At 34.1% G+C, this 14,782-nt stretch overlaps 1 protein-coding gene across 1 annotated transcript; it reads right to left on the bottom strand.

The window, feature by feature from the left end:
* Positions 1-384: 384 nt before the first annotated feature.
* On the bottom strand, positions 385-1,387 carry LOC125055600 (fork head domain transcription factor slp2-like). Its single transcript, XM_047658060.1, has one exon. The coding sequence runs from the start codon at positions 1,309-1,311 to the stop codon at positions 619-621; it is 693 nt and encodes a 230-aa protein (XP_047514016.1). The 5' UTR covers positions 1,312-1,387; the 3' UTR covers positions 385-618.
* Positions 1,388-14,782: the final 13,395 nt, after the last annotated feature.

Here is a 14,782-nt window from a genome sequence, read left to right as displayed (position 1 = left end):
TTGGATCTAATGCGGTTTCAACACGGTTTTTTTCTTTACCGTTCGAGGGAATGTCTAACCACTAGGCCGATACTGCTCATAAGGAATCATATAAAGTAGATATGTATATTTAATAATCTTTCAATATCACATTAGTCTTACAGAGATAGTTTAAACTTCACTGTAGTTCATTTGTATCATAATTGTCTTAACGTTTATTTTAGTTAAAATTGTTGTATTTTCAAGAAGTGCTTTAATGTACACAAGCTAAGTCATTTGATAATAAATGTCATTGTGTGGCAACACTGCTCCATCAACAGTAGGTAAGTAGGTATTAAAGAAATATGTTTTATATGAAATAACGATTTTCCTATTAGGTATTACAGATAAATTGAAACCACCTCATTTACGTATTCACATTTTATTTCATCAAATAAATTTCTTAGAATCTCATACCACTTGCAACTTATTACAATAAATACAGTTTCAAATTCCTTCAATAACTTAGCCTCTTATAATCTTAAGTTAATAAATAAATACGGCCACTGTACAGATACTTGCAAATATCTACACGTCCTATCACAGTCACTTCGAGTCTTCAGCGGGATATCTCGATAAATATCACGCGAATTAACTAAATCAACTATGTTTCATGTCGGATTCGTCTGGAGGACTCACTGACGGCGTCAAACCGTGGATCCTTCGATAAAGATGGTGGTAGGGGTTAGGCGGTGGAGGCGGCAGCCGCAACAGCGGACTTGGAAGAGCATACCGCCCGTAGACCGATAACAAAGGCGGGTAGAGTCCCACCAGCGACGCATACGGATTGCCAAACATAGGATGTAAAATTGCACCTCTTTTGAACGCAGCTAACCTCGATCTGGATGCAGCAGTTGAACGCCGTCTCAACTTCCCTGTTGTTCCACCAATAAACACGTCATCAGATGATGGATCTAACATCCAGTAATTTCCTTTACCAGGGTCATCATAATGCCGCGGTACTTTCACGAAACACTTGTTTAAACTGAGGTTATGTCGTATAGAATTCTGCCAGCCCTGCTTATTCTCTTTGTAATACGGAAAATTCTTCATAATATACTCATAGATTCCATTAAGCGTGAGCCGTTTCTCAGGACTGCTTCTAATCGCCATCATGATGAGTGCATTGTAGCTATACGCCGGTTTTTCATTTTTTTTTTCATCTGGGCTTTTGGAGGAGCATGGCGGAGGTGTCTCCGTCCCGGTGACGTCTAGTTCCGTATCTGAAGGGGAGGGAGACCTGGAGGTCGCTTCCGGCAGCAGGTCTCGTATGGCGAAACTTGGCGGACTCATTTTTGTGCGGCATTGCGAGCCGCGCGCGTCCGACTAAGCTCACCGTGCAACTGGTACGCGAGACCCCGCCTCAAAGCCCGCCCAGTCGTAGACCCCTCCTATCTGCAGTACTGCGAGAATGTGGGGTGACCAATTTACGGATACACCTGAGTTGTACCTTACCCCTCGCGGCTAGGTATCATTTTCCGTTGGGCGAATCTCGTGTTTGTATTTTAGAGGGTCAATGTTTTGCGGCGTCGTGTTAGGGTTACGTTACAATATAACCAGATCTGTCATGGTCTGCAAATATTGTTTTTTTTATAGTGTTTAGGTTTTAACGACCGGTTTGTATGATCGCGGCAATCATTAATCGAATTCGCCTCTTTAATGGGTTATGACTTATGACAAATCACTTTGTGTTTCGTCTATTTCGGCAGATGTTCGTAATTGTTGTTTTATTTATTGCGACGTCATTAAATGCGTCATTTGATCAAAGGTTTTTTTTAGAACGGGCAATATTTTAATAAATAGTCTTAAGGGGATAAAAAATATGTTAATTTCGTACTGCGTCGATGGCTACTCTATAACTATTTTTTGGACGTTACAGAGTACCAATACAGATTTTAATTTATAAGGTTTAATAAAGGCAATTAATAAAAATTTAATAAACAAAATCTTATTCCTTATTTTAATACGAACATTTTCCTCCAAGATTGGTGATATAAAACAATTAACAAGGTGTATAATGTAAATCACGCAAACTTGAATCACAACATACAAGAACTAATTACATATATCAAGTTACGGTTCTCTTAACAATCTTTAACCTCAAGTTATTTATAGGAACACGTCTAGGCACGAATATAGCCGACCCCGCCCACTCAAAGCCACGCCCGCTTACGTGACTACAAAATATAGCTTTTATTCTTCTGTTTGCATACAAACATAGAAATGTAATGGTGTATTCCGAGGATATGTTTTATTTATATTAAAAAGTTTAAAATAGGTGTAATCGTATTCATTATAACGTGCTTCTGGCATTGATACTTATTTAAAACTATTAGTTATAATAATAATAAAAGCCTTTATTGCTGTAATTACTTATACTAGTACATACAAATGTGAAATACAAGAAATTAACACTAAAAATAAAAATACTAATAATTAATCGGCAAGCCGGTTGGTTGGTTTCTGTTATACAGCTCAAGTCCTTGGACTTAGGCCTCCTCTAAGGGCTTCCACTCTTCTATTAGTTATTAATTAATAAATCCCTCTAGCTCTGATGACTTGGCAAAAGCTTGTAGGTGTATGATTTCATTCGTTAAAAATAAAAACAGCTGGTGATTTAAACGAGTGGTGGACTGTGGAGTTTCTAGTCTGTTCTCGTCCATTCTACGCCCTTGATTTCTGGCAGTAAATGTGAATTTAAAGACACATAACAATTGACGATCTTAAATTAAGTAAATTTACCAAAATAAACTTAATTTTTCAATCTAGGTAGATTCTAAGAGCGAATGAAGCCCCGGTCAAACGTTATGAAAGCCCCGTCCAGAATGCCTCTGAGACACAGTTGGAAGTACATCTTAGTCTGATGGTGGAGGTGATTCTGAGGAGCAGAAAGCTGGGATTTGGCCGAGTCGTACATACCTCTTTGTCCTTAACTGGTACAGAGGATACGTAAATCAATTTTTTATATTGCACATTATAAAAAAAGGATTTCTAAATATGCGAGCACCCTGTGCACTAGCACTAGTAAGTAGAGCGATATTCCGTATATAGTCTACTAGAGTACATATATAGTTGTAGATATATTCTCAGCACGTCGGTAAATGTACCTAGTACAATATCAGAGCGTGTGACCGCGCGCGTGTTTACACAACGATTGAGCCAATCAGTGCTACTGAGCTACTGACTCAATGAAATTTGGATTTTCTGGGACTATTAATAATTCTTTATTTATCTTCTATTATAAAAATAATAAAAAGTCTTTATCCATACACATCTTATTGACATACAATTATATAAATAGAATTTTACTATTCTATGATGCGGCCACCTTATTTTATTCTTTGCCATTGTCATCCAATTTTTAGCAGACCAATAGGTCTGCCCTTGTTCCTTTTTCCTGTCGGACTAGTCCATTCGGTTACGGTTTTAGACCACCTCATCTCGGTTATCTGTGTAACGGGCTTCGTGCCCTGCCCATCTCCATTTAAGTTGTAGCACGTGTTGCTCAGCATCAATTATTTTTGTTTTTCTGCGAATACATTCACTGTTCTGTGGGTCGCGTAATTTAACTCCAAGAATACTTCTTTCCATCGCACGCTGGCACAAACGTATTTTGATTTTCTAATTAATTATTTTATGGAAAGCAGACAGGAGGACAAAGTTAGTAAACCCTTACAGGTCTCCTGGTATCCTCCTACTACCTCCTCTAGGTACCTCTTTCTAATAGTAACAAATTACAAAAGTTTAATACAGTAAAAATATTGTCCATTTAACACATATAATTAAGAAAAATAAACATTGCTCCTTTCATCACTGTGGTCTGCTAGAAATGACACTTCTAATAATAATATGTCTTGCAGTTATATTTGACAACAGCGATAATTTGCAGATTATGAATGTTAAACTAAATTCACTTAAAAATGATCTGTTTGTTGTAAGATTATTGATTAATTATACACTTACCTATAAACACTATATGTCGATAAATAATATCTGATTTGTCTTAATTACGATTTATCCTTTTTAACCGAAAATGATGGTGTCAATAGCGAGACGTGTATACACGACTGCCGTCAATGTTGCCTCCACACAAATATTTAACTACCGCTCGTGTCGCTACTGACGCTTTTTGCTACATTTGTGTTTTAATTTGTAATTACTATTCTATAAATGCATGTTAGAGCATTCCAAAAAGAAATCATAGACAAAGATAAGATAGACCTTTGGTTAAATTTGGTGCTAGACCAGTGTTGCTGTGCACATACAATTTTTTATTAGGGACCTACATTTAAATTTATCTCGTATTGAAACCTTACGACGGAATTCTCTCTATATTTCTTAACACTTCAACTAGGTACATCAATTTTCCTTCGAATTTCAAACGGTGAATTATAAGTTCACTGTTTGAAATTCGAAGCAACTCATTGAATGTAAAATTCATTTAGACATTTAAGCTTTGGGTTACCATTAACGAAAACAAAGTGCAAATACGAAAATCTAGTTACAAAAACAAAAATCCAAATGTCGCAGTTTCCGCCCCAACTTCACTCAGTAAATAAATAAATAAATACGCGCGTGTTTTACCGCCGATTGGAGCAATTACCGGAAGCGGAACTACACTGACGCTGTTTTCGAAATGATTCTTTGTAGGTACGTGCTTTAATTGTTGAGAAATATTTTTTACAGTTTTTAACTCGTATGAGTTTATGAGACATACAAATACTTATAGAGGACATCTTTACAAATATATGCTCCGTTCCATTATACGGGATTTGATTTTTAAAGGCCTTTATAATTTGGAAGAGTTTTTAGGCTATTTGTTTTAACAACAATCTGAAATATCTTACATGTTCTTATTATTATCACATCATGATTTAATATGACATTTTCACGCCTATTTAAATATGGCTTTGCGATTTTTTGTTTAATTATACAATCTGAATGAAGCATTTCATTTCCATGTAAACGATGTATTGATTTACAATAGAGAATTTATGTAATTCAAAAATACAACAATATTCTTTTAACTGGTATTTGATTTATATAAATAACATAACCTCAAATTTTTTTAGACTAGCAGATAAAAAACAGCAATTTTAGGGTTATATTTATATATTTCTAAGTACTATGGTAGGTATACCTAGATAGTAGATATATTTCAGAATAGTTTTTCATTTACACTAAGTAAATTATTCTATCCTTACTAACCTTGTCAAAGAAACCTAACTGCGCATGCAATTAAAAGGCAATGACAAAAAAATGTCTAGATACCTAAATACCGTTCAACGTTATAAGGTCAAACAAGATATCTTCATCAAAGCTTTAAATCCTACGTCATAAATACAAAATAAGCCAGAAGATTAGAAGTAGGTGAGACAATGGCGTGGTCTCAAGAGTGCTCTTACAAAAGACGAGTAAGCAAGGTGGCTGCCTCCGCGAGAGCTCTTCACTCGCGAGCTAATGTTGTTGAAATATTGATTAATATTGTAGCCATCTTGGATGGCCTCTCACCACCGGATGACGTATAGTATAGAGCTTTGTTGTTGAGGGTTTTTGATTTTAGGAAGCTTTTGTAACCTTTTATGAACGGATTAACTTTAAAGGGATTGTCGGTTGGTACTTCTCGTTTTTTATCATATTTTAAATCTTGGATTACTTTGATTAGTACGCGTAATTCACGCAAAGTGTTGCACTTGCACAAATGGTAACATTTAATATATCTTATTTTTTCTTTAAAAAAGGTTTGCAAAATGAGAAAATCTAGCCACTTAAGACAATGCTTTATTTGTTTTGTAATGGGTAACCACTACTTCTATATATTCTTATGAAATTCGTTTGCTCAAAAGTCTAGCTTTCTAGTTCAAATTATTTTTGAAAAAAACCGGCATAAGCTAAGGTGGGTGAAGAGACTATAAAGCAGTAGCAGCTCCCAATAGATAAATACAATTATAATATTGTTGTTAAAAAAAATTGTTTTACAAAATGACCAAGTTTTTATACCAGGACAGCAGAAAATGGAGAGACACGTCGAATAGTTTGCGATTCCTGCCCGATACTGAAACTGAAAAAAAGACAAGATTTGTTCCTTTCAATTAAAATATAATGTTAGTCAATAAATAATACAGTTATCTTATTTGTGTAGGCATAACGGTAGGTGAAAAAAAAGGGTGCGTGTACTTATGTACGCGCGTAAGAAGTTATACTTCTTTGGCATTATTAAAAATAGTTTTTGATTGCATGCAAATAATTAATTACAATTAAATAATCAAAGACTGGAAAAGGAGTCATTAAAGTCAATAAAGTTCAGTTTACATTTGAAAAATTAATTAAATAAATATTTATTATTATTCTCTTACATTAAACAAATAAAACACTATTTATCTTTAAAACATTTTTATTTCATTATACTATTTATTTTTAAGTGACTCTAATGTCTTCATCAGAATTTCGGTTTGTAATTTTAAATTAATCATTACTTGGTTGTGCATCTACGAGGCTTCTCCAAAACTACTTGCTTTCTGCAACAAATAAGAGAATATTAATTTAAGCTCTGTCCATGCAAAACTTAAAATTTTTTATAATTCATATTATAAATTTTTTAACACATTTATATTAATATAATTATATAAATGTGTTAATAATATAATTTGTAGCACATGCTACAGACCTGGATAGCAACTTTCTTTTATTCTATTTAGAGATAGAGATAATTTAAATATAATACCGGTGTCTTCCTTGTAGGTTTCTTTGAAGTTGTTTGGGGATTCTTGTTGTTCAGTTCGACATGATTTTCTTTAACCTTTCTTTAATCCTACAAAATAATGAAATTGTTAAGTTATGTTGTCACTGTTGTGCACACCTTTGTTTGGCTTTTTTAGTATTCAAGTTATGTCAAAACTGATTTATTACCTTGTCATTGTTGGCTTTATTTGCTTTTGGGATATCAATTGTTTCCAAAATGATTTTATTTGTAATAACCTGAAATATATAAATAACATCTATTAATTTAAGTATCATGGTGAGTGGTTCGCACTCAGGTATTAAGGTGTATTATACCCACTGTCCATTATAAGTGGGAATGGGCTCACTTCTGGCAGGACAGAGTTTCGGTACTACAAGTGCAACATGGATGTTTTGAGGTATTACAATATCTCTAACTACCCTGTAGGGGAATAAAGTAATGTTGTAAGCATATGCCTATGCTTGAAAGGTTGAACCTTGAACATCACCATACATCATATTTATAATTAACATTCCTACCTCGACACCATCACAATCAAATTCATTGAAATCTACTTCAAACCATTGTGTCTCGAGAAGGTGATGGTGGCTTTGTTCCACCTCCAGTTTTTGATGTTTCACGGCGATAAGATGACAACTCTTTTTTTGTATTCAATTTAGTGCACTTCCACTGATTCATCAATTGTTTTTTGTCCCTTGTCCTTATATTTGCTAGATTAAATCTGATGTTTTGATTAAATAATGTGGTCATTTTTTTGAGATGCAGGTACTTATTAAAATGTTTACTTCTCTGTTATATCGCTCCAAGCCTTCATTTTCTCCTTATTAGTATTCGTGCTTAAATCTTTGTTCTCAATTATTGATATATAGGGTCGTAGAATATTTCTAAAAAGTTGCTGTAACAAACGCAATAAACAAAAGCAATGAATAATGGTTCATGTTTCAGTTTTAATCAACAATAATACTCGATAATACATACGGATAGTTAACCTCAATTGTATTGAAGCACTCAGGAAGGTTAGCACAGTTTTTTCACAAATATTTTATATTATTTCACAAATATTTTGTATAATGAAAATAACTAGGTATATAATTATTAATTTTAAACAATAATTAAAACTCCTATATTTGTTTAAAAGGTAAATGTCATTGTCAGATGTCAATTGTCATGGTCATTCAAAATTCTTGTTAAGCTGCTAAGCTAGAATATGCGTGAAGTTAGCTTCACGCATATTCTATTTCTTTTTACTTGTAGTTTGTCTTATTCCCATCTCGCTCGCGCACGCTATATCACACTGCCAATTTTGTGTCATAGGTGCGCGCGCAATCGTAAAATTTCACTCTCATCAATTTTTCATAACGCGCCTAAAGAAGTACAACTTCAAAAACGTATTAAACAGTGCATAATATGCCAATAGATAAATTGGATTACAATACTCATCAAAATATTTTTTTTACTAAATTACCTTGTTTGATGTGTACCAGGACAGTAGGAAGTGGAAAGAGATGTCGAATCATAACTAATCATTGTTTAAACAGATTAAGGAACATTTGCATGCCTCGGCCATTATTAGACTCCACCCAAACGCCTCCCCTAAAGGATACAAGAATCCTGCATACCAGTGTTGACAGATTTATTAGACTAAGTACTGTACTATCTCTATGTTTATTTGTGTGTCTGATTGCTCCCACGCTTGCCTCCTTTTGTTTATGCATGGCTTCCGTATTGTTCCATTGTTTTCTTTCTAAATGACATTAATTTGATTTTGAAGTAAGGTTTCTATTGATTAGCGTGGTCTAAGGGGTCTACTTATTTATAAACGATAGAAAGTATACACAGCTGAGAACAATTTTTTTCATTAAATGAAGCCCTTATAATATGGCTTGTTTCGTTTAGGATCTTCAGAAAGAATGGGAAGTATAGATTTTGACACAGAATTTAATGTGGCGATTTAGGTGTGTATACTATCTATGAGTGGTTCTATTCTGTCTTCTATCCATGGTAGAAGTAACAAAGAAATAACAAGAAATTATACACAAGTTAATTTCTTTTGTATTTCGAATGTTCTTATACATAAATTGTTGTTTACAGTATATTTTGTAAGATGTTTATTTTTCGTTTCTCCGTCTTACAAGTACTTTTTATTCTTTTTTAAATACAGAAATGGGACGGCCCAACACAAATTGGTCACAATTTATATACCGTATACTTAAAAAAGAAACTCCTTGAATTGATAATTAATTTCTCGAAATTATTAAAAATTCAAACAAGGCATTATCATTTAGATACTTAATTGAAACTATGCTTAGCAATGCTTAAGATCCTAAACCCTGTTAGGAATGACGCGGACGTTTTAAAAAGGCTGTTTCATCGATACCAACTGGTCACGGTCTCCTTAGCAAATAACTGAGGCCTACAGTATACCAAATTTTTTTTTTTAAAGACAATTCACACCAATTGACCTAGTCCCATGCTAAGCTGGTGAAGCTTGTGTTATGGGTACTAGGTAACGGATATACATACATATTATAGATAGATAGACATATAAATACATATTTAAACACCCAATACCTAAGTACAACACCAAATGCTCATCACATCCATGTTCGTCTCAGCCGGGGATCGAACCCGGGACCCATGGATACGCAGTCAGGGGTACTAACCACTAGACCAATGAGTCGTAAATATCTACATAAAGAAAACATATAGAAGTTTACTTGAAATAATACGTAGGCCAGGTGCTGTACCAAAGACCTCTCGAGCTTACAAAAAGTTATACACTATACAACATTGAGTGTATAATTTAAATAGTATTGTACTTACGAACAAGCGTTATATCGAATATATTGTGAATTCTATGTGCCAGGGCCATAAATTGTTTATTAAATAAAGGGAGGGAGATGAAGAGGTTTTAATTTAGCGTTGCTCAGTTGAGTGGAAGTGAGTGTGTTGCTTTCAAATATTTTTCTATTGTTTTAATTAGTGGCACACCGTGTGGCTCGATTGCTGTTTCGCTGCTTTTTCGAGTTTATTTGGAGATCAAGGCTAAAAATATTTTCATATTTATTTCAGAATTGCGTTATTTTAAACATTGAACTTAGACAATTTATTTAAAGGTGTGATAATTACACAGGCAAACATGTCTTGCCTTGCCAAAAGTAGATATTCAATCAAGTTGAAATAATTAGTATTTGCCGGAATTGTGTTCGTTACTGAGTAATTTTAAACATTGAACTTAGACAATTTGTTAAAAGGTGTGATAATTACACAGGCAACTACATGTCTTGCCTTGCCAAAAGTAGATATTCAATCAAGGTTAAAATTCGACATAACTCATCTGATACAATTTATGGTGAAATAAACGACTTTTATACCCATTAATAATGTAACGTGACAAAACCCAAATTGTTACATGCAACTTTAAAGTAATATAAACACTATTTCTCTTATATTGGAGTTTAAGCGAGAATAAGCGATACAAAAGACCTTATTGCGACATTTTTAATTGCATTCGTTTGGCGAAAACACGAAAATGCTTTTTGATAAACTTCACGCTCCGTTGGTAAATAAATAATAAATGTAAAGGGAACAAAGCTGCGGCGTTTATAATAACATGTAATATATATTTTAAAAGCACCTTTTATTACAGCTTCAGAGGATTAATGATATGAATCTATTTCAAAACAATTCCCGTGTCTGGAAAAATATATTTAATTATTTAGAATACTATGTTTTATACTGAAAAGTATCTCATTATTCGTATTATATTATAAATCCATTATTTTTATGCATAGAACTACTAATGAAGTCAATTTGACAACTCTTTTTAAGCCGAAATTGCCGCAATAAAGACCGTCAAGACTTGACAACGCACGATTTGCTCCAATTAAAAAAATCACCACATAATGAGATTCTAAGCACTCTGTCAGCATCTGCTGTATCCTCGTGTCCATTCTCTTTTTTTTTATTTTTTTTTAGCGTACAAGCGATCCGATTTGTCACCGGGGGTCCGGAATTGTGCGATAACGATTATTCTTATGTTTTTTTGTTACACGCCCTTCGATTGTCCGAGTTTTGCCGATTCAAACGTCATTGTGGCAAGTGAAGTATGGACCATTTGGCAAAGAGGATTAAAGAAAACTAGTTGATCGGATAACGCTGCATTTGCAGTTGGCAAATTTACACTACTCGCAAATAAGAACTCATTAATTTAACTTGTAATAAGATAATTATTTAATCTATAATTGAACAAAAGATTATCTATATTTTGTGATTTATAAGATCGTTTTCCCTCTGCATTTAAAAAAATGGTTAATGTGTTCTTTTAAGTTTTAATTAATACATTAAACACAAAATTTGCCCAACACGAATAATAAATTGATGAATGACAAGAGAATCTCGATTTTTTCTATTATAGTACTCTGAAATACAATAGGCCTAAATTGGTCCTTACAGTTCTTCCCACGCGGTTTTTTAATCAAACATTTCCCAACAAATCTCCAGAGCTTTAGGCATAAATAAATCATCTGCCCACGAATGAAGACATGACCAATTTAATTAAGTCCTCAAGTTAGCGACACGTGAGCTCAATACCTTTTATTGTACCACAGTGTCGCATTGTCGGCAAGCAGTGGGAGGTTAGAACGATTTCCGAACGCATCTGTCATTTAATCACAGACAATAATAGACTTTGTGTTCGAAATTTAAGGTAGAATTTTTATCTGTAGCGGCGAAAGAAAAGCGCGGTTCTTAAATAACATCTCAATATGTTCTGATGATGTGTTAGGTTATTGTCGGTTTCTGACAATGGTGATAATTGATCGTACTCATGCAGATGGTGGCACCCTTTCTGTAAGATACAATTTATTTCGTTTGTTTAGATGTCTTTATGTAGGTTAGGAAATCTTTTGACGTATGAGCGTGACTTTTTGCCCCGTCTCGCCGCAAGAGGCTGACGTTTTAATTTTATGTTCCGAGAAGTGTGAACTCCTGCAATGTTTATAATTGAATTTTAATTATGTTAAAAGGAAATAACAAATGTATTAATCGAATTTTGTAAAAACATTTTTCTGCAATAAGATTTAAATGCATCAATATAAATTGTACGATACTCAACATAAAGTCAGTTAATTATGGTGAAACTATAGATGTTGTTAATTGAGCGCAACATGACAACAAATTACCGACATTGTTTTAATAAACGGTATCCATTTATTAGAATATTATTACTCTACATTTTTACAGAAGGAATTGATAGATAGGCAAATTTTGATATTAGTATTAATAAAAAAATCTAATGCATTCTGATCTTATACAGCCTGGTTAAATCATCGACCGATATTTATTTTGTTATAGTAGTAAAAATAAGGTAGCACTTTTTTCATCAGCACACCTATTCCAATATTCTTTACAATGATCATGTAAAGAGCCTGTGTTGTGAACGCAAACCAAAACAATCCATCAACCGACATGTCAGTTTGTCTGTCTACCGTTACCTATTATAATACGATTTTTGTTATGCAAGTATGTGGTGTATAGCGTATTTTACAAGACTTTTTTATTAAAATAATGTAGTAACAGCTTGCTGTTGATGTATCTTATTTGTTATTTGCAACTTTTTTCGTCCCTAACGAGAATATCCAATCATAATGAAATATTATATTAACACTCAGTATGATATATAGCTTTCTAGTAGGAAATGAGTTCTCATTCAGTAGATTGCCACAAACTAACTCTTAAACCTCACCTTTACATGTAATTGATGCGAAATATAATTATCATTAATATAAAGGTAAAAAAACTGTTTACTATTTAAAAATGAGAGAAAAGCGTAATTTTGTTTCCTAACTAGTGAATAGTAACATAAAATAGTTCGCCAATAGCAGAACACTCAATTAAGTGAAATCTCAATGTTTATTCGTCGTCCACCAGCCCCAGGAACAAAAACAAATCTCAAAACAAAACATTAATCCACGTTTTATTCGGACAAAAGCACTCATCATTATCAAAACATTAACGCGCGTCTGTCCGCGGGGCGCCAATTATTTTTACTTTGCAACCCCATCAGGCGATAGTTATTCGCATTGGCAACACCGTTAAACTCGTTTATCATTATCTGTGGCGAGTCGCGTGTGCTAGGACTGACACGCGACGCACTTCTGGGAGATTTTTAAACAAAATAATCATTGTTATTTATAACTTTCATCTCATGTGTGAACTGTAACAATTATTTAGCAAAGCTTTTATTCTTACTATTTTTAAGTAAACATTTCAACCTTTTGGCAAAAATAAAACAGCCCTATACCAATTCGACTAAAGGTCCATCAAGAAAAGAGCGTTCCATTTCTTTAAATGGCCGGCAACGCACTCACGACCCCACGGGTATTGAGAGTGTCCATAGGCGGCGGTATCATTTAACATCTGATGAGCCTCCTGCCCGTTTGCCGCTATTCTCTTAAACTCAAACTCAAAAATATCTTTATTCATATAGGTAAACAAGTACACTTATGAATCGTCAGAAAGAAGTTAAATTAATTGTAAATTTACATTTACTACTACTACTAAAAATAATAAAATATGTAATAAATCTTTGTTTAAATTTTACGATGACCACATTAAATCATAGACAATCCCGTATCTAAACCTCCTATGCGAAACAAGCAAACATATTTCTGCGTCTGTTTGCATAAATTTTATAGATCTTGCCGATTTGATGCGAACTATCCTTCAATGTATTAGCATGTATAATTTGGGTTCAGAGACAAAACTATAGATACTAGCACAACCAGATTCCAAATACGCGACCGCTTTGAGTCTCTTAACTGAACTTAGCCTAAGCGGTTCAGAACGGTGTAATTCCTAAAAATTCTCAGCAGTTTTGGAAGTTCAATCAATACCTACTTATTAAACCATCAATAACTTATGGTATAAAGACGCATTGAACTGCAATCTGTTAACTTTCTCAGGGCTGTTAGCCTCTCGATCTCAGCATAATCCGCGAGCATCGAGCAATTATCGCCGGACCAGCGACGCGGATTCACTCGCACAAAGGACTCATGTTTTACAAATAGCTCACATCGCAATTCGCGCCACGACCCCTGTTTGTGACGTTCACTTGCGATTAGGCACAAATTCCCGCCCTTTGTCATTCGTTCAGCAATCGCCACTCCACCGCTCACTCTTAATTCCTTTTCTTATACTTAATTGTGGGAAAAGTGCACTTAAATTTTGCAAGTTATCGAACGCAATTGTGAGAATACATTTCCATTCATCGGTTTACGTGAAGTCATTAAATGTTTGTGAAATTCTATTCCATCAATTGGAATGAATTCGCTTTTAGTTTGAATATTTCTTGAACTTTTGTTCTCATACGACTAACTTAACTATATCTAAATTATGGGTAACGGAATTGGTATCGAAATTAATTCATGTAAACTTTCCGCTATGTTACTCAATCACACCTTGCAATTAAACGCTACATGCTGACTTAGAACTTTAACTTGTGTTTAACGTAATTATTTGATAAAGAGTACTAAACTGCGTAACTAACTTAATGGTCCAAGATCCCAGGGCCGCCAGACATCACGTATTTTCTGACGGATGAAATGTGGACGATTGGGTAGTGTAAGTATGTACTATGATCGTATGCCTACCTGCTAGCTTGGTCAAACGGCCAATTTCCAGGTATCAGGTAATTAAGGTACACAAAAACATTACTTACTTCACGTAAATTCTCATGGCTGATTTTTATATATGTTTTCGAGTGTATAGTTAAAAATAAATTGTCAATACTCCCAGACACTTTCCGTCGGCCATATTGCTTAACAGACGCTTTAAGGGTCTCAAAATAATTAGTCAACTTCACGTAAATTCTGACGCTCCATTTTTATATATGTTCATCCGACAACTATTTTAAAAGCTTTGACAAGAAGACAGACCGATCCAAGGGGCCAATCATCCCCTAAACTAAATTTAAATATCTCTATGAGTGAGAGAGCATTATCTACGCGCATGAGACTGAGT

The sequence above is a fragment of the Pieris napi genome, chromosome 13 (assembly GCF_905475465.1).
Source record: "Pieris napi chromosome 13, ilPieNapi1.2, whole genome shotgun sequence".
Lineage (NCBI taxonomy): Eukaryota > Metazoa > Arthropoda > Insecta > Lepidoptera > Pieridae > Pieris > Pieris napi.
This window is presented reverse-complemented; position numbering and strand designations above follow the sequence as displayed.

Excerpts from the sequence above, each read along its gene's own strand:
- LOC125055600 (XM_047658060.1), bottom strand. The coding sequence starts at position 1,311 with ATGAGTCCGCCAAGTTTCGCCATACGAGACCTGCTGCCGGAAGCGACC.